This window comes from Denticeps clupeoides, chromosome 15 (assembly GCF_900700375.1).
Source record: "Denticeps clupeoides chromosome 15, fDenClu1.1, whole genome shotgun sequence".
Lineage (NCBI taxonomy): Eukaryota > Metazoa > Chordata > Actinopteri > Clupeiformes > Denticipitidae > Denticeps > Denticeps clupeoides.
Genome location: NC_041721.1, coordinates 6,195,824 through 6,215,741, shown reverse-complemented (window position 1 = coordinate 6,215,741; position 19,918 = coordinate 6,195,824). Strand labels below are relative to the sequence as shown.

Below are 19,918 nucleotides of genomic sequence, written 5' to 3'. Positions count from 1 at the left end.
CACTCGCACACAAGAATATGTTAAATCGTTGCAAGTACATTTTTGTGAGGAGGGGAAATTTTTACGCCCTAGCTGTCAAATCAGGAAACTGATTCATTGTGAAAATACTAATTTGCACAGAGAGAAAGTGAGACACAAAATGAGACGTGGTTTGACTAGTTACGTTTGTTACGAATGTTACGTTTGGTGAACTGTGGTCGCTTTAGAGTTCTGTCAACCATTTGTTGTGCACTGACTTTCTGACAGATGAATGAAATCTGAATTTGTTTTGAATGTTATCTGTGTATGACTGTGTTCTGGCTGGTGGGTGCATGCCCAAGTCCTCTGTGATAAGGAGATTTCAGGGGAAAATTTTAGCACATGGTGGAAAAAACGTATGGCCTGTGACCTAATTTACAGATAGACTGCTCTACAGTTTGGCACAAATTTAGGCCTATGAACCTAGAATAAACTAGAATCTCATATCTAGTGTTGTTCTGTCAGCCCGACCTGCATCACTTCTGGGAAAGGGTGTGGTCCGCCCAGAGATTCAACCAAACTAGACATCTGTATGTACCAACTGCTACACGATTAACTAAATATAAACCCAATGAGTAGGTGAAAGCAGGCAAACAAGAGAGTTGCAGGTGCATGGGGCACCAGCATTAGACTCCTTCTTATTCTGGTTAAATCTGACCTACATCAGTGTACACGCCTACAGCTTTCTGTAAATTTGACCTGTGACGAGATTTGCATTCATTTCATGTGACCAATGGCAAGAGTTCTGATTGGATGTAACTGACACGCTGTGTGTGTTTAGGTCAAAGCAAACTACTAAAGTATATAATTACTGAAGAGGTAACCACTTATTTTTGGTGTAATGTTTTTCTGGTTAGTCTGGAATCCTTTAGCTTCCATATGCTGACAAAAGGCCAAGGCTTATGGAGTTATATTTTCAACTCTATGGCAGAACATGCAATGGTTATTTTAGAACAAGTCTAAAACCAAGAGAAAACATTTGCCATACAAGATATTGTTGATTTTTTGCATTTCTGACTTTATATTTTTTGCCAGTGTTTTTTTTACAGTCACACCTGAAAATTATGTTCCGTGAAGATGCCTGGTGTTCCTCTTATGAAATCATAAACTAGGCCTGATTTTTATGCAAGAAGTTGTTCTATTAAACAGTTAGGTCAACTGGCAGCAGTGTGAAGGTTGAAGGGTTTTCACTGAACTGATGGGGGAGACTAACACACCTACAGACTCTGTAATTTCTCATTCTTTCCGGTAGACAGAGGCATAAAAGCGAATAAAGCACTTCTCTCCAGCCCCCATCTGAAATGGCTTCTCTTTGGACATTAAAGTGAAGGACAGTGTGCTTTTACAATAACCTATAGTGTAGTTTTCTAAGATATAAAAATGTGAAAATTAATAATATAAATTAATTAGATTTCTGAATGTCGTTGAACTAATTAAAGTTAAGTTATTGTCACTTGTGCTACACAGCAGCACAGCACACTGTGCACACAGTGAAATTTGTCCTTGCGTTTAAACCATCACCCTGAGAGAGCAGTTGGCAGCCATGACAGGCGCCCGGGGAGCAGTGTCTGGAGATGGTGCTTTGCTCAGTGGCACCTCGGTGGCACCTTGCCAGATCGGGATTAGAACCTTCTGATTACGGGGCCGCTTAACCACTAGGCCACAACTGCCCTGCCCACACAGTCACAGATTCTGACGTCACCTCTTCCTTAACCAGAAATAAATGCAAACAAACGCATAACCACATTTTTGAGTAAATCATGCAAGTAAAGTGTCTAGCTTTAACAGTAACAACCACGGCAATCATTCCTGACCACGTGTTAATGACGTACAGACGCAACACCGCGCAATGACGTAATCGCGCCGGAAGTGGGATGTAACACCGGCCAGCTGTATCCGGGAGGATTGTTAATAATGGACGATATGTGCACAGTGTAAGTTCACTCGTTACCAACTAAAATTATAAGGTTGTTTATGCTGCTTGTTAATGTTTTTGCTTTTAAGACTAATAAGATGCAGTAAAAGTAGATTGCTGTGTATTCAGTATTAGCTATTGTCGAGTATCTAGCACGTTAGCTGGCTCCCTTTCGCAGTAAACAAACCTCACGGGACAAGCGTTATCTTGCTGATAAGTCACATTTTCTGCTTCATAACTACAGCGCAGCACTTGTCATTTTCGGACGAAATCTAAGCGCTTGATTATTATTATCGGTGGTTACCTGTGGTGTCTATAGTTTCATTCATTTATTTACTCTCTTTGTGTCTTAAACCAAGTCCAGTTCTGCATTTGTCTCAATAGCTCCTTTATTTTCGTTCTTGTATTCAAACAGAAAATAAACTACAGTTGCCCATTTTGTGATCAAATTCCTTGTGCCTGAGCCTGTGCTACTCTCCTGATTGACCATGTCTGCAGACGTGATTATGAAAGGTAGGTAATTAATATGCAATCACTGGATTTTTATGCATAGTTGGTTAAATTCACAATCTCTCTTTTTTATACACATATAGACTGTTCTATCGTGACAGTCCGCGGGCTTGGCGATGGGATGGAAATGGAAAAGCCAGCAGTCGGCCCGGAAGCCTCGCTGGAGCCTCAGAATTTGAAAGTGGCCACGCCAAGGCACAGCCCTCGGCCAATCGCTGCAGCGACTCCGCCGCAGCCCCCGGGAGTGCTGCATCTTGGGAAAGTGAGCCGCGAAGCATGCACCGAGGTGGAGGCGGTACGCATCGTGGTGCCGCGCACGGCGATCACCAGGAGTGCGAAAGCTGCCTCTCACGGAGAGGGGAAGGCTGAATGGGGAGCGAGTGGCTCGCCGCATCATGGAGATGAGCACCCACTGTCTCCCGAACCTCAGGATCTGCGAAGCACCCTGGACAAACTCCAGAACTCCGAACGCAGACTGTTGCAAGACAAAGAAGGCCTCTCCAACCAACTGCGTGTACAGACTGAGGTTTGGATGATTGTGACTAATATCTCCTCAGGACACCCTAATTGTAGGTTGTTATATATGATATGTAATCACTTGTTTTGAATATGTGAAATGAGCATCATGGGCTTTTATTGACATTGACATAGTGAAACGAAACGTCGTTTCTCCAGAACCTGGTGCTACATGTAACATTCCAGCAAAGTTAAATACTGACGTTTAGTGCACACGTGCGACATTCACAAACCATGCAAACAAATCATAGACAGGGTAATCTGACAGGGAATTTGTCCTGGTCAGTGGCTTCATATTGCACTACGTAAACTGCGATTGTGTTACCATACCTACCATTCATGTAGGTGAACAGAGAGCTGAAGAAGTTGCTGGTAGCGTCGGTGGGGGATGACCTGCAATACCACTTTGAGCGCCTGGCGAGGGAGAAGAACCAGCTGATCCTGGAGAACGAGGCGCTTAGCCGGAGCCTGGCCCACACGGCCGAGCAGCTTGAGAGGATGAGCATTCAGTGCGATGTGTGGAGGAGCAAATTTCTTGCTAGCAGGTGTGTGTGTATATCGATAATGCATGTCTACATCAAGCATCATGATACTGTAAAAAAAATGGCAGTCATTCTTCCAGAAACTCACCACCGACAAAACATTGTGAAAGTGATTGTGATGCACGGCACATGGGGCACACAACGAAATGTGCCCTCTGCATTTAACCCATCACCCTAAGTGAGCAGTGGGCAGCCAGGAAAGGAGCCCGGGGAGCCTGGGGACAGTCCATCAATTAACCTCAGTGGCACTTTGGCGGTTACCATGGCCTTACCATGCAACCATTCAAGCTTCATTGCATGCATCGTTGATATTTCTGAGTGCCAGACATTTTTTTTTTTTCATCTAGTACTAGATCAAGCTGGCCCCTCAATTAGCCTTGACACGTGGGCTACCCTACCGCCTACTGTGGTCTATATAATTTAAAGTCTGTCAATTAGTGTTTGCATGCACGTTTTGATTCAGTATTGATTGAGTATAGTGTTTACTTTGGACATCTCACTCACTGTGTAAAGTTTAACTACCAAACAATTAAATTGCGTAGGTGCAGGTTTTATGTTGCACTTTATGTATTCAATATAGAGTGATGGCTGAGGAACTGACCAATGCAAGAGCTGCTCTACAGCGACAGACCAGAGAGGCTCAGGGTGCCATCCAAGACCTGCTGAATGAGAGAGAGGTGTTCTCCAGAGACATGATGAACACACACAGGTTTGAATGGCACTATTTCAGATGGAAAGCTGAGCGTTTAGAGTGTTTTAATGTAATAATGTTCATGCTTTTTTGGGACAGGGCCCTGGAACTGCTGCTTGTGTCCCTGCAGTGGGGTAGACAGCAAACCTACTACCCCAGCGCCCAGCCCCTCAGCACCGGTGAACTGGCCACAGCCAACCACAAGCTGGCACAGTCCATCAATGCACACCTCCTTGGCAATGTGGGAGGAACAGGAAGCAGTGTGAAAACCAACCAGGCCTCTGAGCTGTGCAGCACACCTGCTGAGAAGATGGCGGAGAAGGTTGGATGCCCTGTTTCTCATTACTATAAATAAATGAACAATTTGACCGGTTTGCTTTGAATACTTTAATCTAAAGATGAAAACTACTGCAGAATTTTTGAAACTGATTTTTGAGCTTGGCTGCTTTGTTTTCGTCTTTGATTTCATCTCTCCAGGTGTTGAGGATTCTGGACCCTATAGCATCATCTGATAATCGAGGCAAAGAGCAGTCACCTGATTCCTCACAGTCACCCTTCTTGCCCAGTAAGAAGAGCATAGGCCGGTTCCACCCATATACCCGCTATGAGAACATCACCTTCAACTGCTGTGAGCGCTGCAGCGGGGAGCTGCTGGTGCTTTAGCGTACAGAAAATGATCGGGGCTGCGCTATTGTTTGAGGGAACAGCCTCTTGAATGAGAAAAGAGGAAACAAGCTCCCTCTACATTTTGATATTTTAGGATTGTCATTATTAATTTGTGGACCCATCATAATCATCCACACCCGGGCTAAATTACAGTGTGGCCATCTAGTGGCCACTTTTTCCTACGCATTTTACAAGGAAAGCAACTGGCCCATATTTGGTGCTGCAAATATGAACGAAAAGAAGAGTAATAAATTCAGTGTACCACATAATTAACCAGTGACATCTTCCCTCTTAAAACTATGTTGGAAGATGGCCTGCAATTTTAGGGAAAAAGCAATCTGACTTGGTCAGACTTCAAAAGTATTAAAGATTCCCCGCAGTGTTCAATGTCACTTAGCATCTATGTTTGAAACAAAACATCTTAGTAGGAATGTGAAAAGCTCAATTAACTCTTTTTATCAGGACACTTTATTAACAGTGCAGAGGTAAAAAGCTGGTCAAAAGATTTGACTGCAGCTTCATGGATTTGTGGTTTTGTTGCAAAATGTCATGCAGTTATATATAATGCTTTAAAGTGCAAGTAAGTTATTCATTTTTTACCGTTTGTTTTTGCTGTGAAGTTGCACAATGGTTTTGCTCTGGACTATGAACTTGACAAAGAAAAAGGCTGGAATTGTTGATTTGTCTGTAGGTACTACATGCGTGAATCATTTCAATTATACCTGAACATTTGTACTATTTCTACTTTCTAACACTTCTATGATCACATTTTCTATTTTTCTCAATTCTTTGAGAGCAGAAATCTCTTTCGTGACATTCTATTACTTGAATTACTTTATTAACAAGATGGCCTGCATACAATAAATCTACACTGTTCATTAAATACAAGAACATTGATGTGTCTGCTTTCATATTTGTTTTGTTCTCTTAGACTCAATTCCTCTCAACCTCAAGTAAATTTGAAATTAAGTTTGTTGAAGCAATCCAATGCTTTTTAAACCTATTCATAATCCATAATACTCCTACATGTTACAGAGCAAAGTAAAAATTTTATATTATATGGATTGATACAGTTCTACTGTGTCTCAGGGTAAGAAGCACATTTTGGAGTACATCTTTATTTACAATAAAATGAAATTACATTGAAATTAGATCTTTAGTATTACCGACCGTTTCATTAAATCAGTAATAGTCATTTAATAGGCCCTCTGGCAGATGCACTATATTTTCAGACACACACAGACAAAAAATCCCATCACCGGGGGGGAGGACATTCCACATTACAGAAGACCCCACCACCACCCAGCCCCAGGTTATCAACAACAGTTTCTTCTAAAGTGGTGGGCGGGCTACTCTTCCTCCCACCAGTTCCTTTTGACCTTAACATTGGGATTGTATGTCTCCTTTTTATTCTTCAGCACCATCCTCGGACGGAGCAAGGGAAGAGGTTTATGCTCATCGGACCCTTTAGATCTAATCGATTTGCCGGCGAACATCTTTTTGTCCTTAATAAGAGGAAATCTTCCTCTCCCGGCAGCATCACTACTCCTCGTGACCTCCATGTTGTCTTCGTAGAAGCCTTCGTGTTTCCTCTTAGGTACGAAGTCCAGTGCTTTCTTCCAGCTCCCGGTGTCCTTGGCAGTCAGCAGTATGCGAATCATCTGGTCCAGGGTCAGATTTTTGGCCCCCAGGTCCCAGTCCAGGTACTCATCCAGGGGCAGACGTGCGGTGGCTAACTTCAGACGCTTGGCATGGGCCAGAGAGACGCCTTTCTGGATGGAACGGTCCACCAGGGCCCCGACGATGTACACTTTGTTGTGGTCAAAGGAGCGGAGAACATTGGGCGAGTCGGCTGTAAGGTAGACCAGCTTTTCGCGGGGGAACATCTCCTCGTGCCTCTGAGCGGAGGCCGTGATCATGAGCCTCTCCCAGGTCTCCTTGCCGTAGCGTTTGAGCAGCTCCCGCTGGTAAGCACCCTCGGGGTTCAGGTTGCAGAAGTGCAGATGGAAGGGGTCGACAGAGCGCCGGTTCCAGCCTTCGCTCTCCAGCAGCTGCGACACGGTGTTCTCCATTTCACGTCGCGACATGTTCTGATCGTAGCTCATGTCGAACACCAGCGGCTGGCCGAAGAGCATGGACTGAGCTCCCCGCCAGGCCAGGTGGCGGTCCAGGGACCGCGACCAAAACTGCATAACGAACGAATTCCTCAGTTTCTTGTTGCCATCTTCACCTTCTTCATCTTCTCTGCTCTCTTTTTCCACCATCTTTTCCATCCTCCTCTTCTCTTGCTTGTCTTTATTGGCTTTCTTATGACCTTCTTTGATGGCTAAATACTTGAGGTACTTCTTCTTGGCAGACTTGGTGGTGAAGTCAGCCAGCATCTGCAGCTGCTCCGGGGTCATCTGGTCTGGAACTTGCCGCCCCGCCTGGCGCCACATGTCCACCAACTCTCGAGTGGCCTCCACCCGGGACATCTCACCTCCGGCCTCATCGTCGTCATGGCTCAGTGCCTCCACCTGCGCAACTTGGGACCTCATCACTGACTTCCAGATGTCCAGGTCTATCTTCATCTCGCCCGGGTCTCTGGGTTGTGGCAGGTCCTTCCTCAGGGCGCTGCTTGTCGCCAGGGCGCGGGTACAAACTGACGTAAACCTGCACCATGACGGTGGTGGTCTGTGACACTCGATCTTCACGTGAGAAAAGCAGAAGGCGCGGTTGCCGAGAACCGCTAACCTGGAGAATCTCATGACGTTCGCCAACTTTATTACAGGTTACTCGGTAGGAAGAAAAATATTTCAATCCGGCGTCAGGGGCTCGTTAAACGTGGATTATTGAGCCCGACCTCTCATCTTTCAAAGTGCTCATGCTGCTTCTTGGGCGATGGTGCACCGCGTATTCTAGCCGGCCGGAAACAACTTCCCGTGCTCTGCATTCTGTTATTTTTAACTTTTTTTTTTTTTTTTACAGAACATAATATTCTATAAGCAGAACCTTCAACGTTAAAGGACAACAAATTTTGTTCAACTAATGAAGGAAAAATATATTTAGGCGGAAGTACTTTCAGTGTTAAGTTTCTGTACGAGCAACTTATGCTGTTACGCGGCGGAAGCTACGTTCTTATTGTAAACATCGCTTTCGGATAAACAAGCAATGAGTCTATTTCTTCCCAAACTGTCTTGTAAAAAGGATGTGGATCAGGCCATTAAGTCCGTGGCTGAGAAGGTTCTCGTCCTGCGCTTTGGAAGAGACGAGGATTCTGTGTGTATGCAGATAGATGAGATAGTAAGTGCTTTTTTGTAAAACTTGTCTGTGGCGGCACTGAGCGCAGAATGACACTCGTTTTCACTTATGTTCTGTGTTGCTGTTTTATTTCGAGACATCACGAAATACGGGCAGTTTTCATCACCCGTATTCCATTCGCAGCCTCGTCGGCCGTTAATGTACTACAGTAAGCACGGCGGAACTCATACGAACGTCGCTGTGACTTAGATTCTGCTTCTCGTGGGATCACATTAAGTAGATCTGTTATTACGGCACGGCGATATGATGCGCCGATAACACAAAAACTACGGGTCCCATAATGCAGTTCTGTTGACTTGCCGAACGCGAGATCGGTTCGGAGAGTTGGCAGCCCTGAGTGTAAAGGACAAATGTACTAAGGGGACAGCTGCTTGTGTGCCTGTCTGTCTGTCCCCTCCCTGTGACTACATTTTACATTTACAACATTTATCAGACAGCCTTATCCAGAAAGAAATGTGAAGTGATTGTCATTGTGAAACTCCACACGTGGTGACACAACGAAATGTGTCCTCTGTATTTAACCATCACCCTTGGTGAGCAGTGGGCAGCCATGACAGGCGCCCGGGGAGCAGTGTGTGGGGACGGTGCTTTGCTCAGTGGCACCTCGGTGGCACATTGGCTCAAACCAGCAACCTTCTGATTATGGGCCAGGCCACCGCTGCAGAGCGACCCACAATCAGTAGTGACAGGGACAGTCCCCCCCTGGACAAGCTCAAGGAAAAAAATATCTTGCTCAGGCACACAATGGTAGTAAGTGGGATTTGAACCTGGGTTCATATTTGATTGTGTTACTCGCTAAGCTACTACATTACACTAAACACATTCCACCGCTACACAATCATGCCAGTCACAGGCCGCAGCGCTGCACATTTCCCTCAGTCTGTCGTTGTAGACGGGCTCCCCGCTGACTGTTGATGGTCATTCCATTTCTAATTTGATGTCACATTCTGTTTGCGTTTACAGCTATCAAAAACCTCTCATGACCTGAGCAATATGGCGACCATTTACCTGGTGGACGTGGACAAGGTGCCAATATACACCCGGTATTTTGACATCAGTTTCATCCCTTCCACCGTCTTCTTCTTCAATGGGCAGCACATGAAGGTGGACTATGGGTGAGTGGTTTATAGGTTAGCATCATTACTGCATTATAGGTTATCGTGCTAGGCTATTGGCCTATTAGCATGGCCTCCAGGGGCAGTGGCGGCCTATTGGTTAAGGAAGAGGCCCTGTAATCAGAAGGTTCTAATCCTGATCTGCCGCGGTGCCATTGAGCAAAGCACAGTCCCCAAACACTGCTTCCTGGGCGCCTGTCATGGCTGGCCACTGCTCACCAAGGGTGATGGTTAAAAGCAGAGGACACATTTCACTGTGTGCACCGCGTGCTGTGCTGCAGTGTATCACAATGACAATCACTTCACTTTTATTGGTCTCCAAAAGGTCTCCGGATCACACCAAGTTTGTGGGGAGCTTTAAAACCAAGCAGGACTTCATGGACCTGATCGAGGTGATTTACAGGGGAGCCATGCGAGGGAAGCTAATTGTGCAGAGCCCCATAGATCCCCGAAATATACCCAAATATGATCTTCTGTACCATGGGATTTAGCATTCATATTCTTGGAACAAGATGAAGCTAAATAAAATTAAATACACTATTAACAGTTGTTTATACAGTTACATTTACAAGAACATGTGAATGTTGGCTTTTCCATATTTCCCATGGAAATTTATGGAGTATAATGTTCTGTTGTCACTGGAGGTGCAGAATGCAATGTGCACATTCATGTTTATGTTTGTGTGAGTGATATTGTATGCTTTTTTTGTCTTCCTGAATTGCTTAATAAAATGTGACCATGTTTCTTGTAATTTTGTTTAAATAATGAATAATTATTCAGTGATTTAACTGAAGGAGAGTAGACCACAAGAGAAAACCAGACAGTTCAACTTTTCCTTTAATTCGCTGAAGACCGTAGCTTTTTTCCAATGCATTGTACATACAGTGTATTCAGTAGAGAAATAAATGAAATATTCATGGTGAAACTTCTTCATCTTCATGCTCCTCAGTTCATTTTGGCCTCCGGCCTGGAGCGCCTGGTCTGTGTCGCAGGCTTCTGCGTCTGGTAACCACGCCGGGCACGGTGTCCGGCGCGTTGGTGTTCACCGACTCGGCGAAAAAACGCAAAACTGATTCCATGCAAGTGGCAGGCGCCATCTCGTGACACAGGGTCCCCGCTGACAGCTGCAGCCCGGCGGTCAGGGTGCTCACCAGCCTGTTCAGAGGCTTGTCACTGAGCACCCACCTCCTGGAGCGGGCGGCGAGCCACTCGCACCCCTCGGCACTTAGCGGCTGGTGCCAGATGCTGTGGGACGAGTCTACAAACGCCACGGCCCACACTCGCCGCTGCACTTCCTGTTCGCGGTTGCACAGCAGATCCACGAATGCCACGCCTCCATAACCATGTGCAACCACCATGACGAACTCAGCCGCGGCCTGGGAGACCAGGCTGTCCCAGACATGGCAGACGTGCTCCTCGGGGGACTGGAATCCTTCATTGGGGTCCATCAGTAGAACCGCCCAAGACTCCCTCTGCGCCCAGCGCACATACGGGATCTGGCTGCCTTTGTCCAGCCCCTCGGCGGCCACGCAGCCGGAGCTCCACACCCCACAGCGCATGGACCCCAGATCTGGGATCAGCACCAGAAGGGTCCCGGGGTGCTGCAGAGCCCCCGGGCTCATGTACACGGCGGCCCGGCCTCGGGAGAGCGGGACTCGCTGCAGCCTGAGCAGCGTGTCCAGGAGACCGTGCACATGTCGGGTGACGAAGCCGCAGAGGGACCGGTGCTCTTGATGGGTCGCTTGCACGTCATCGCGCCGGAAGCAGAACGCGTAGGGCTCCCCCGTGGCCCTGTGGCGCAGGGACCCGGCTTCCGTGAAGTGGTACGGGAATTCTGGCTCGACGTCGCACATCCTTGGAGAAAGAGCAAAACGCAGGGTGGTAGCGGCCTAGTGGGTAACACACTCGCCTATGAACCAGAAGACCCAGGTTCAAATCCCACTTACTACCATTGTGTCCCTGAGCAAGACAATTAACCCTGAGTGTCTCCAGGGGGGGACTGTCCCTGTAACTACTGACTGTAAGTCGCTCTGGATAAGGGCGTCTGATAAATGCTGTAAACGTACATTTACATTTACAGCATTTATCAGACCACCATGTAAATGTAAATGTAGGTGCACACGCGTGTCGGTCATTCGGCTTCCACAGTTGTGCGACGCGAGAAAAAAAAAAAAAAACGAAACAAGCCCACGACCTGTTCCAAATCTCATTTAAACCGACCTGAGCCATTATCGAACGTTAACATGGTCCCGCTGCCGGCCGCTTACCCGCAGTGTTTTCCGGGGGTTCCGCTCAAGTTCCGCACCCGGCCGGACCTTTTTATCTCGTCCGCAACCCCCACCCCCCCAACCAAAAACGAATATAAATCGCTGCTGATGCAAATTAGGGTTAAATCGTCAGCTGTTGCCGGTCTTTGTATAATTTCTGGGGAAATGTTTTCATAGTCTTGTCATCTTTATGTAATAGAACGATTGAACCTACGCCATACATCTCTGTTTTTGGGGTCCCCCCTCCAGATATAATTCTTACGATATCTCGAGCCAAGGTGGTAGCTTTCGCCTCATTAATGTTGTGGAAATCAGACGAGCCCCCCTCTTTCAGTAGTTGGATCAAGGGAATGCTCTCCATGTTGCAGTTGGAAAAACTGAGACGCAGTCAAGGTCAGGAAAATAGTCAGGAAAACTTTAAGGAGATTTGGTCTTTTTTGTTTTATTGACTATGTCAAATTATCCAGTTTAAAGTCCAGCATAGGCATGTAATTTCCTAATGCACATACAAAGTAAAATATTGTAACACTGAGAGGAGACTGCTTCTCTTCCCCCAATAAAGTTAATTTTATTTATTTATTTGTTTTTGTTGACAAATTGAAAATCTCAAATAAAAATGATCAGCTGTTACAGTCTCGGAAATTGGAAATGAATTAATTAACCTCGAAAACGGATTCGTGGTGAAGTATTGCCGGACATGTTAAAATAAATAATATGAGTCGACCGGCGTTATATTACTTTTTTTTTCAGCAGGGGCCTAAAGTTGGGGCTCGTCTGTGAAGGATCGGTCTATCGATACGTGCCTTTTGTGATTTCGTACTTCACACATGTTGGAACTGAGAAGCGTCGCTTAATTTGCAACAGGGACTCGGCCGAACGGAACCGTCCTTCGGTCCCGGTTTCCGCACGGACTCTGTTGCGCGCTGCAACGGACACAATTGTCTGCCGATGATGGCAGCGACCTTGCGGGAGGCGTGGAGCGTTAAGCGTTAAGAAAACGTCAGAGCGCTCTAAAAACGAAGCTGTTGTGGCGTAAGATATTTATTTTACTTTTTTTATATATATATATATATATATATATATAGGCCCCCAAATGCACTTGAGTAGCCGCGGCCATGTTTTCCTTAATAAGGAGCGCGTTTTCGGGAGCAGGCCGGACCGCGGGGTGTTCAGGTAAGTCCGTTTTTTTTTTTTTATCAATGTCCGGCTGACCGTGTGCAAGCCATGCAGCTTTTATTCTTTTGCCACAGGCGCCGTGTTTGACCGTGTGAAAGTTGTCTCTGCTGGACTGAAGACATACGATTTGCCGCCAGATTATGGAGGCGAGTAGTTTCCTAATCATTTCTGCCTTTTAAAATAAATCGTTTTTTCCGATTTTCTGATTTTTCTGAATTCCCTCAAAACAGAAGTGGTGTTACCTGAAAGGCCCAAACTTAAATTCCTCAACAAGGTGCCCAATTTCAAGAAAGCCAAAAAAGAAATGAAGAGGCTGCGAGACATCCAGGGTCCAGCAAAAGCTGCCAACACCTTCACCCGAGGACAATATGGCATTGTGGTGAGTGCTTGTTCTAGTAGCCTGGTGGGTAGCACATGCACCTATGAACCAGAAGACCCAGGTTCACACCCAGCTTACTACCATCGTGTCCCTGAGCAAGACACTTAAACCTGAGTGTCTCCAGGGTGACTGTTCCTGTAACTACTGATTAAGTCACTTTGGATAAGGGTGTCTGATAAATGCTGTAAATGTAAGGGCCATGAAGCTAGTGAAGGGATATGGCAACGTTTGCAGAGGCAAAAGTGGTGGAAGTTAAGGAAGTGGCCCCATAATCAGAAGTTTGTCGGTTCGAATCCCGATCTGCCAAGTGCCACGGAGTAAAGCACCGTCCCCACAAACTGCTCCCCTGCACAAACTGTTCATTAAGACTGATGTTTAAAAGCAGAGGACATTTCGTTGTGGCACCATGTGCTGTGCTTCAATGTTTCACAAGGACACTTCACTTTCAAGTTTCAATCAATTTTTTTTTCTTTACCTTTAGGTGGAGCCACATCTAACTAAATAAGTAATATTTTTGTGTTTACCACAGAACAGCCCATTTGACCTTCAACTAAAGCATGTGAAAATCAGATCAAAGATCTAAAGGTTACATTGGAAGGTCCTTTCATTCAGGCTCTGGAGTCTGTTAAGGAAAACTTGTTCTGATCCCCACATGTGACTGTGATGCTTCAAAATTAATTTAAGTTGGAATAAGTGAATGTGAAGTGTTTGTGATTGTCAGTGTGAAACATAGTACACGCAAGGAAATGTGCCCTCTGCATTTAACAGTCACCCTTGGTGACCAGGGGGCAGCCATGGAAGGTGCCCAGTGCTGGGGAGCAGTATATGGAGACGGTGGTTTGCTCAGTGGCACCTTGGCAGTTCGAGATTTGAACCTTCCGATTACGGGTCCCGCTTCCTTACCCGCCAGGCCAACACTGCCCCAAAAATAAAATTAAAGTTGTTGTGCTTTTTGTTTCATTAAGTTCTTGCTTGCACATTTCAGGCACAGGGTGGAGGCTTCTTGCACTGGGGTCACATGGAAATGATGAGATTGTCCATCAATCGTCGCTTGGATCCTCGCACTAGCTTTGCACGCTGGCGAATCAATGCCCCCTACAAGCCCATTACCCGCAAGGGTCTGGGACAAAGAATGGGAGGGGGTAAAGGTGCGATCGATCACTATGTCACACCAGTACGCTGTGGACGTATGATAGTGGAGGTGGGAGGCCAGGTTGAGATGGGCGAAGTGAGTGATGTGCTGTCAGAGGTTGCTAAGAAATTGCCATTTCCAGCCAAGGTGGGTAACTTACTGCTGCACCTTTATGAGAAACAGAGATATGTATTTTGTATGAAATTGTACCTCTGTCACTTAGGTGGTGAGCAGGGAGAGCCTGGCGGCAATGTATAAGGAACAGGAGGAGCGAAAAGCCGACAACCAGAACCCATGGACTTTTGAGCGGGTTGCGAAAGCCAACATGCTGGGTATCCGCAAGGTCCTCAGTCCGTTCGATCTTCGCAATCATGGCCGCTACACGGGCAAATTTTACAACCCATACAGGGTGTGAAGAAAGAGGACTCTGGTTTGGAATAAGAAATGAAAACCCTGTGAATAAGATCATGCGCAGTAGCACATGAATGATCCTACCTGGTAATGCTTGATAAATACAGTAATACATTTATAGAATGCTGAATTAAAAGTAAGCTGACAAATTCATTGAGTGATAATTGTTCTCTGATTCAAAACACTACACCCTCAGCCCTACAAAACACTACACCCTCAATAACTAAAAAAAAAGCCTAAGGTGTTAGGTCATGAAATAAATGAGAAAATAATTTATTTTCAAACTGCAGTGGTTGGCCTAGTGGGTAAGGAAATGGACACATAAAAAGAGCCACTGAGGTGCCAATGAGGTCCCCTTGATCAATGCACCGTCCCCACACACTTTCATAGCTGACTGGTTAAAAGCCGAGGATTCATTTCGCCGTGTTTCACAAAGACGATCAGTTCACTTCAAGTAAGTCCTGGAAGAGCAGTAGAAGTGACAGGTGTTGTATGTGTTAATTAGTTTAAGGTTAAATAATTTATTGTCATTGCCAGGGGGACTGTCCCTGTAACTACTGATTGTAAGTCGCTCTGGATAAGGGTGTCTGATAAATTCTGTAAATGTACAACGAAATTGAGGTCCTGCCCACCCACCTGTGGAAACTGCCACAAAAGAACAGAATATTAAAAGATAGTAACATCGAAGATGTTAATTATAATTGTACTATATTCTAAACATTTTTTGCTTTAAGAGGACGTTTTGTCAGAGGCTGAATTATATATAGTGAACGTAGTGAGGAAAATGAACAGAAACAAACTAAATCACTCCTGTCAACCAGAGAAAATACGTAAACGCGGAAATGACCTCCACGCAGCTTCCGTCGCGACGCGCATGCGCCGACGCGTTTAAAAAAAGCTTCCCGCGAAATAGTGAGTAGGCTGCTTGTCTTTCTCGCAACGTTCGCGTAACGTTTCGTTTAATAGCAGCTGAAAAATTGGCTTTTATAAATCGTGCTACTGAGGATATGTAATCGTTTTGATATTTACCGGAATAGCCTGCGTTGCTGTCATCTGTCGCTGTTTATATCATATTGCAACTATGACTGCAATGCGCGTACCTGGTAAAACAAGAGGGGAAATATAGTTAATAGATAAGAGCTGGTTTAAGATACAGACTATAAATCTCCTGCCCACAAGAGATGGTGCCGATTGTGCTTTACTGCTTTAATACTCCCATCCTAACTTTCATCATTTGGCAGGACCTCTGTGACCCAAGACGCAAATTATTGAGTAAATAATTGACTACAATTTTTTACTGAATTCAGGGATTTCTGCTTGCTCTATGCACAAATGAACATATTAAGCATCTTATGGCAATGTGACAGAAAAGGCCGTAAGGCTCCGTATTTTATGCTTTGATCTCTTGTCTCGCTGCTTTACATTTGCACTAACCAGTCCTAAATATTCAATCTACCAAATTATAATATGCCATGCTCAAAGCACATCAAACAGTTCTCTCTACAAATACCTGTGCTGTGCACTCCCAGAATGCCATGAAACCATCCAGAGGCTCCCAGAGACCCTCCTCACAGGGACCTAAAAGGAGGCCTAAGAAAGATCCAGAGGTTGGTGGCAATGGTCGTGTCACATTCTGAACTTTGCATCAGTGATTTATTTGTCAGGAAACTTTACCAACCAGCTCATATAGACCACAAAATGACAACTGGTTTGCTTTGTTTGAGAAGGCTGGGCCCAGCAGCGGCAAAGTACAACCACAGAAGCCCAAGGAAAAGAGAAGTATGGAAGAAATTACAGTTACAAAACTTGGTGTAATGTGAAAATCCATTCATGAGAATTGTAGTTTTTTTTCTGATATTAGACAGTCTCTCATATAAAATGAAAGTAATGTTATGAAATATTAAGCTCTAAGGGAAACATTGTGACTTCCTTTCTCTATGGCATTTAATAACTTTTCTTTATTTCTGTTTTAAGACCCTTCTATAGTTGAGAAGGTGAAAGGCCGTGACAAGTGGAGGCCTTTATCTTCAACAGCCACATCTGCCCTGGAAAATATGCTGAACCTGTCAGTACTGTGAGTAGCGTGTAAAAGGCCATAAACCGTTTGTCATTTTGTGGTCTGTGGGCATGTCTTCCTCTCAAGTCAGTTACTGCGTGTGAAATTTGTCTTCTTTCTTGCCAGCTCTGTTCTGTCCACTATGAAGGAAAAGAAGAAAGGAGAGTTACAGAAGCACCTGAACATTTTGAAAGAAAGGTATCTATAGATGCTGACACATCTTCATTTATTCATTTCATGAAACAATGACACAATGTGTGTAGAGAAAGAGACTGACCTCTGAGCAGCAGTACAATATTCTTCTCCTGTAGACTTTTTGCATTCATTAGAGACATGGCATGAATATTGAGTATTTTTTGATTATTCTCCCGGATCTTCACCTTGACTGCTACAAACATCCTCCAGACAGCCTTATAGTTTTAAAAACATGGCACTGATACTGTGATTGGGGCACATGTATTCACTTTTGGGGCATTACACACAAATATAACACCCCCTTCCATAACTGGTTTTGTGTGTGTGTTCTTTCTCTGGATTGGCTTGGAATTAGGACTGAACAGTCAAGAAAACCTCTGGACATGTCCGTATATGTCGGCGAGTGCCAAACTATAATTAACCTAAATGAGGAATTTGGTGTTTTCACTGTCTTTCTAGCAGATTTTAATTCCATATACCATTATCTCACATCTGAATCTAAAATAATTGTTTGAGGTACATCAATACAAGTAGTATTATTTTAAATTGAAATTTATTGCATTGATTTGCATTGATCATATATAGAATAATAATCATTTAATAATTTTTGGAAAATGTATTTTTAATGCTTGGTTAAAATATCCTAAATCAGCAGATTCAATTTACCACGACAACATAACAAAATGCACAGAATTTTTCTTACAACATGTGCTTATTAGATAATTGTTTGAGCAAGGTTTTAACATCAGATATGATGTCTGAAAGTTGAGTCATGGCCACTGGACTTTCTTTCTTTAATGTAGAGACATTTCCTTCTGCATAAACAGAACTTTGTCAATCTGTTTGAAGCGTCTCTACATTAAAGAGCAGTGCAGTGGCCATGACTCAACTTTCAGACATATTCACCTGGATGACTGAGAATCTTCACAGACATCGGATATGATATGAATGTGTGAGTTGGAGTGACACCTGTATCGTGTTAGATCGGTACAGGATGTGCATTTGGGGAAATTCCCATAGACTTTGTAGTATTTTTTTTTTTTTTTTTACTTTTAGCATCAGCACATTTTAAACATTTAAACATTTGAAACTAAGGATATGTGTGGAGACTGGTGCTGGTTTAATTTGGGGTCAAACAGGAAGTACTGTGTTTGTGTTGTCCACTGTGAATAAATACCAGATGTGTAGGTTATTAAACAATTAATGAATGTTTCCTGAGAAAAGTGGAACACTTATTAATCTCTTATCCACAATAAAAACATGCAGCTTCAGTTGAGCCCTACTGCACTGAATGTTTTATATTTAATGTACAATAATGTAGAGTAGAGAAAGAACTATGTCCTTGGTGTGGTCCATGGTCAGTTGTGATTCAGGTTTGTGCATTTACCAAATTTTTAATTGAATCCGTGAGTGTGGGCTCTGTCTCCGTACCCACTGGTTAGATTCCGATCCACGTTGCTTTCAACTGATTTGTCTCTCACTGGCTGAGTCGGAAAACACTGGTTAACACGGCACAATCTCCTTCGTCAGGTTTCTGGAAAGTTGCATTCAGCTCCCGGTGCCTCCCCAGAAGCATCGAGACTTTGGGCAGATGTTCCAGGAGTACCAGAAGGAGAGAAAAAAGACCACAGAGGGCCAGAAGAGACTACAGGCTTTGGAGGTATGGTACAGTAAGCAATAAATGAAAGGGATTCTTGGGTAAACTCTTCTGTAAACTAATGGAATGGACGTTGGGCAGACAATCATCATCCAGCTATGGATGATAATTCAGTGCGGTATTTGTGTTAGAATATGGACTCGTGTGTTTGTTTATTTCCGTGTGTATTTGGGGTTTGATAATTGATCAAATGTGGGTTTTAGAAGATCGTTCACTCTGTGGAAAGCACCCTGGAGGAGATGGAGGTACGGGTGGATAGTCTAGACGAAGAGATCCGGATCATGAGATCCCAACTGGAGGATCAGGAGGAGAGAGCACAGGAGGTGCACACTTTAACACATGTCCCATGTCTTCCATGTTGTTTTCTTCATTTATTGATTGAAGCTACTTTAAGCCATTTAGAGATCATTCATATTTCCTATTCTCTTGCCTCAGTTAGTTTTTATGATTTCTTTTATGGTTATTGTACTGAGATAAACCGAAATAAACCGATACTGGTAGATGACTGAACGTCATCATCTTGATCTTTGATGTCCAGGTCTTAAACCTTCCTCCTCTGTCTTCCCGTTCATCTAATGAATATCCTCTGGAGGTGAGTATCTCTAAACCTTGTGCTTGTTCTCACTGAGTTCTTGTTTCACTCTGGCATGTTATCATGTTAAACTGGACACTGTGTGTTGCCATGTTTTTTGTGTGTGTATGTATGTATGTATGTATGTATGTATGTTTATTGGTGTCAGCATTTTTGATTGTTGGTATTAGTGCTCAGTGATGATGAAAGGCGGCATATTGTCCTGCCTTTCATGTCTCTTGCTTAAAAAGGCTGTTTACACTTCACTGCTGTCGAGGACCATATTTTTTGTGAAGAACCCTAAGAGGAAGTGTATTGGGACAGCATATGTCCACTGTTTTAAATTGGGGAAACTACAGGAAGTACGTTACTAAGGTTCGGTGTCAGCAGCATTTTGGCTGGATATTTTTTTGTGCTTGAGGGAGCTTTTTTTTCCCCTTAGCTCAGCAAAAGAGGGTACAACAATTTTTTTTTTTTAAATTGATTTTAGATGCGAATAATGTCATTAACCTTAACTACACTTCTTCAGGAGCGCTTGAAGAGCGTCTACCCACACTTTGATGTGGCGGCATTCCAGAACAAGCCGGCAGTTCAAAAGCTGAAGATGTTCCTGCAGCTGGGGAATGAGCGGCTGTTTGCTCCGTAGAGTACTAACGGACCACCAGAGCGCTAACGGACCACGACTTGTTCCATAACGTTCCCCTTGCTTTGTGTCACCAGCGGGCCTGGTATTTGGCATGAGCAGGGCCGAACAGCATATGAGGGTCATGGTGGCATGATGCACCCAGAGTTTGGTGAAGA

At 44.4% G+C, this 19,918-nt stretch overlaps 6 protein-coding genes across 7 annotated transcripts; 4 read left to right on the top strand and 2 right to left on the bottom strand.

Moving 5' to 3' along the window:
- Window positions 1-1,870: 1,870 nt before the first annotated feature.
- Window positions 1,871-5,755, top strand: blzf1 (basic leucine zipper nuclear factor 1). Its single transcript, XM_028954751.1, has 7 exons — window positions 1,871-1,952; window positions 2,349-2,446; window positions 2,527-2,969; window positions 3,305-3,504; window positions 4,082-4,210; window positions 4,292-4,514; window positions 4,670-5,755. The coding sequence occupies exons 2-7, from the start codon at window positions 2,422-2,424 to the stop codon at window positions 4,853-4,855; spliced, it is 1,206 nt and encodes a 401-aa protein (XP_028810584.1). The 5' UTR covers window positions 1,871-1,952; window positions 2,349-2,421; the 3' UTR covers window positions 4,856-5,755.
- Window positions 5,756-5,960: 205 nt separating this feature from the next.
- Window positions 5,961-7,736, bottom strand: trmt10c (tRNA methyltransferase 10C, mitochondrial RNase P subunit). Its single transcript, XM_028954750.1, has one exon. The coding sequence runs from the start codon at window positions 7,603-7,605 to the stop codon at window positions 6,208-6,210; it is 1,398 nt and encodes a 465-aa protein (XP_028810583.1). The 5' UTR covers window positions 7,606-7,736; the 3' UTR covers window positions 5,961-6,207.
- Window positions 7,737-7,965: 229 nt separating this feature from the next.
- Window positions 7,966-10,198, top strand: txnl4b (thioredoxin-like 4B). Its single transcript, XM_028954754.1, has 3 exons — window positions 7,966-8,140; window positions 9,122-9,273; window positions 9,599-10,198. The coding sequence occupies exons 1-3, from the start codon at window positions 8,009-8,011 to the stop codon at window positions 9,762-9,764; spliced, it is 450 nt and encodes a 149-aa protein (XP_028810587.1). The 5' UTR covers window positions 7,966-8,008; the 3' UTR covers window positions 9,765-10,198.
- Window positions 10,199-10,222: 24 nt separating this feature from the next.
- Window positions 10,223-11,126, bottom strand: LOC114765190 (cotranscriptional regulator FAM172A homolog). Its single transcript, XM_074933599.1, has one exon. It carries the CDS (start codon window positions 11,124-11,126, stop codon window positions 10,224-10,226), a length of 903 nt encoding a protein of 300 aa, XP_074789700.1. The 3' UTR covers window position 10,223.
- A 161-nt stretch (window positions 11,127-11,287) lies between these two features.
- Window positions 11,288-14,791, top strand: mrpl16 (mitochondrial ribosomal protein L16). The gene is made up of 5 exons (XM_028954753.1): window positions 11,288-12,713; window positions 12,791-12,862; window positions 12,947-13,095; window positions 14,081-14,374; window positions 14,451-14,791. The coding sequence occupies exons 1-5, from the start codon at window positions 12,656-12,658 to the stop codon at window positions 14,640-14,642; spliced, it is 765 nt and encodes a 254-aa protein (XP_028810586.1). The 5' UTR covers window positions 11,288-12,655; the 3' UTR covers window positions 14,643-14,791.
- A 1,282-nt stretch (window positions 14,792-16,073) lies between these two features.
- On the top strand, window positions 16,074-19,802 carry cenpq (centromere protein Q). Of its 2 annotated transcripts, none has more exons than XM_028955365.1 (8): window positions 16,074-16,245; window positions 16,366-16,417; window positions 16,613-16,712; window positions 16,821-16,892; window positions 18,420-18,549; window positions 18,753-18,869; window positions 19,085-19,138; window positions 19,647-19,802. In XM_028955365.1, exons 1-8 carry the CDS (start codon window positions 16,111-16,113, stop codon window positions 19,761-19,763), a joined length of 777 nt encoding a protein of 258 aa, XP_028811198.1. In that variant the 5' UTR covers window positions 16,074-16,110; the 3' UTR covers window positions 19,764-19,802. The 2 variants fall into 2 exon arrangements, with proteins under 2 accessions (XP_028811198.1, XP_028811197.1); XM_028955364.1 differs by having other exon boundaries at window positions 18,750-18,869.
- Window positions 19,803-19,918: the final 116 nt, after the last annotated feature.

Excerpts from the sequence above, each read along its gene's own strand:
- mrpl16 (XM_028954753.1), top strand. The coding sequence starts at position 12,656 with ATGTTTTCCTTAATAAGGAGCGCGTTTTCGGGAGCAGGCCGGACCGCG. Across the intron at positions 12,714-12,790 it reads CCGGACCGCGGGGTGTTCAG|GCGCCGTGTTTGACCGTGTG; the intron begins GTAAGTCCGTTT and ends CTTTTGCCACAG. Across the intron at positions 13,096-14,080 it reads GAGGACAATATGGCATTGTG|GCACAGGGTGGAGGCTTCTT; the intron begins GTGAGTGCTTGT and ends TGCACATTTCAG.
- blzf1 (XM_028954751.1), top strand. The coding sequence starts at position 2,422 with ATGTCTGCAGACGTGATTATGAAAG. Across the intron at positions 4,211-4,291 it reads GACATGATGAACACACACAG|GGCCCTGGAACTGCTGCTTG; the intron begins GTTTGAATGGCA and ends TTTTTGGGACAG. Across the intron at positions 4,515-4,669 it reads CTGAGAAGATGGCGGAGAAG|GTGTTGAGGATTCTGGACCC; the intron begins GTTGGATGCCCT and ends TCATCTCTCCAG.
- cenpq (XM_028955364.1), top strand. The coding sequence starts at position 16,111 with ATGCTCAAAGCACATCAAACAGTTCTCTCTACAAATACCTGTGCTGTG. Across the intron at positions 16,246-16,365 it reads GGCCTAAGAAAGATCCAGAG|GCTGGGCCCAGCAGCGGCAA; the intron begins GTTGGTGGCAAT and ends TTGTTTGAGAAG. Across the intron at positions 16,713-16,820 it reads ATGCTGAACCTGTCAGTACT|CTCTGTTCTGTCCACTATGA; the intron begins GTGAGTAGCGTG and ends CTTTCTTGCCAG.
- LOC114765190 (XM_074933599.1), bottom strand. The coding sequence starts at position 11,126 with ATGTGCGACGTCGAGCCAGAATTCCCGTACCACTTCACGGAAGCCGGG.
- txnl4b (XM_028954754.1), top strand. The coding sequence starts at position 8,009 with ATGAGTCTATTTCTTCCCAAACTGTCTTGTAAAAAGGATGTGGATCAG. Across the intron at positions 8,141-9,121 it reads GTATGCAGATAGATGAGATA|CTATCAAAAACCTCTCATGA; the intron begins GTAAGTGCTTTT and ends TTGCGTTTACAG. Across the intron at positions 9,274-9,598 it reads CACATGAAGGTGGACTATGG|GTCTCCGGATCACACCAAGT; the intron begins GTGAGTGGTTTA and ends GGTCTCCAAAAG.
- trmt10c (XM_028954750.1), bottom strand. The coding sequence starts at position 7,605 with ATGAGATTCTCCAGGTTAGCGGTTCTCGGCAACCGCGCCTTCTGCTTT.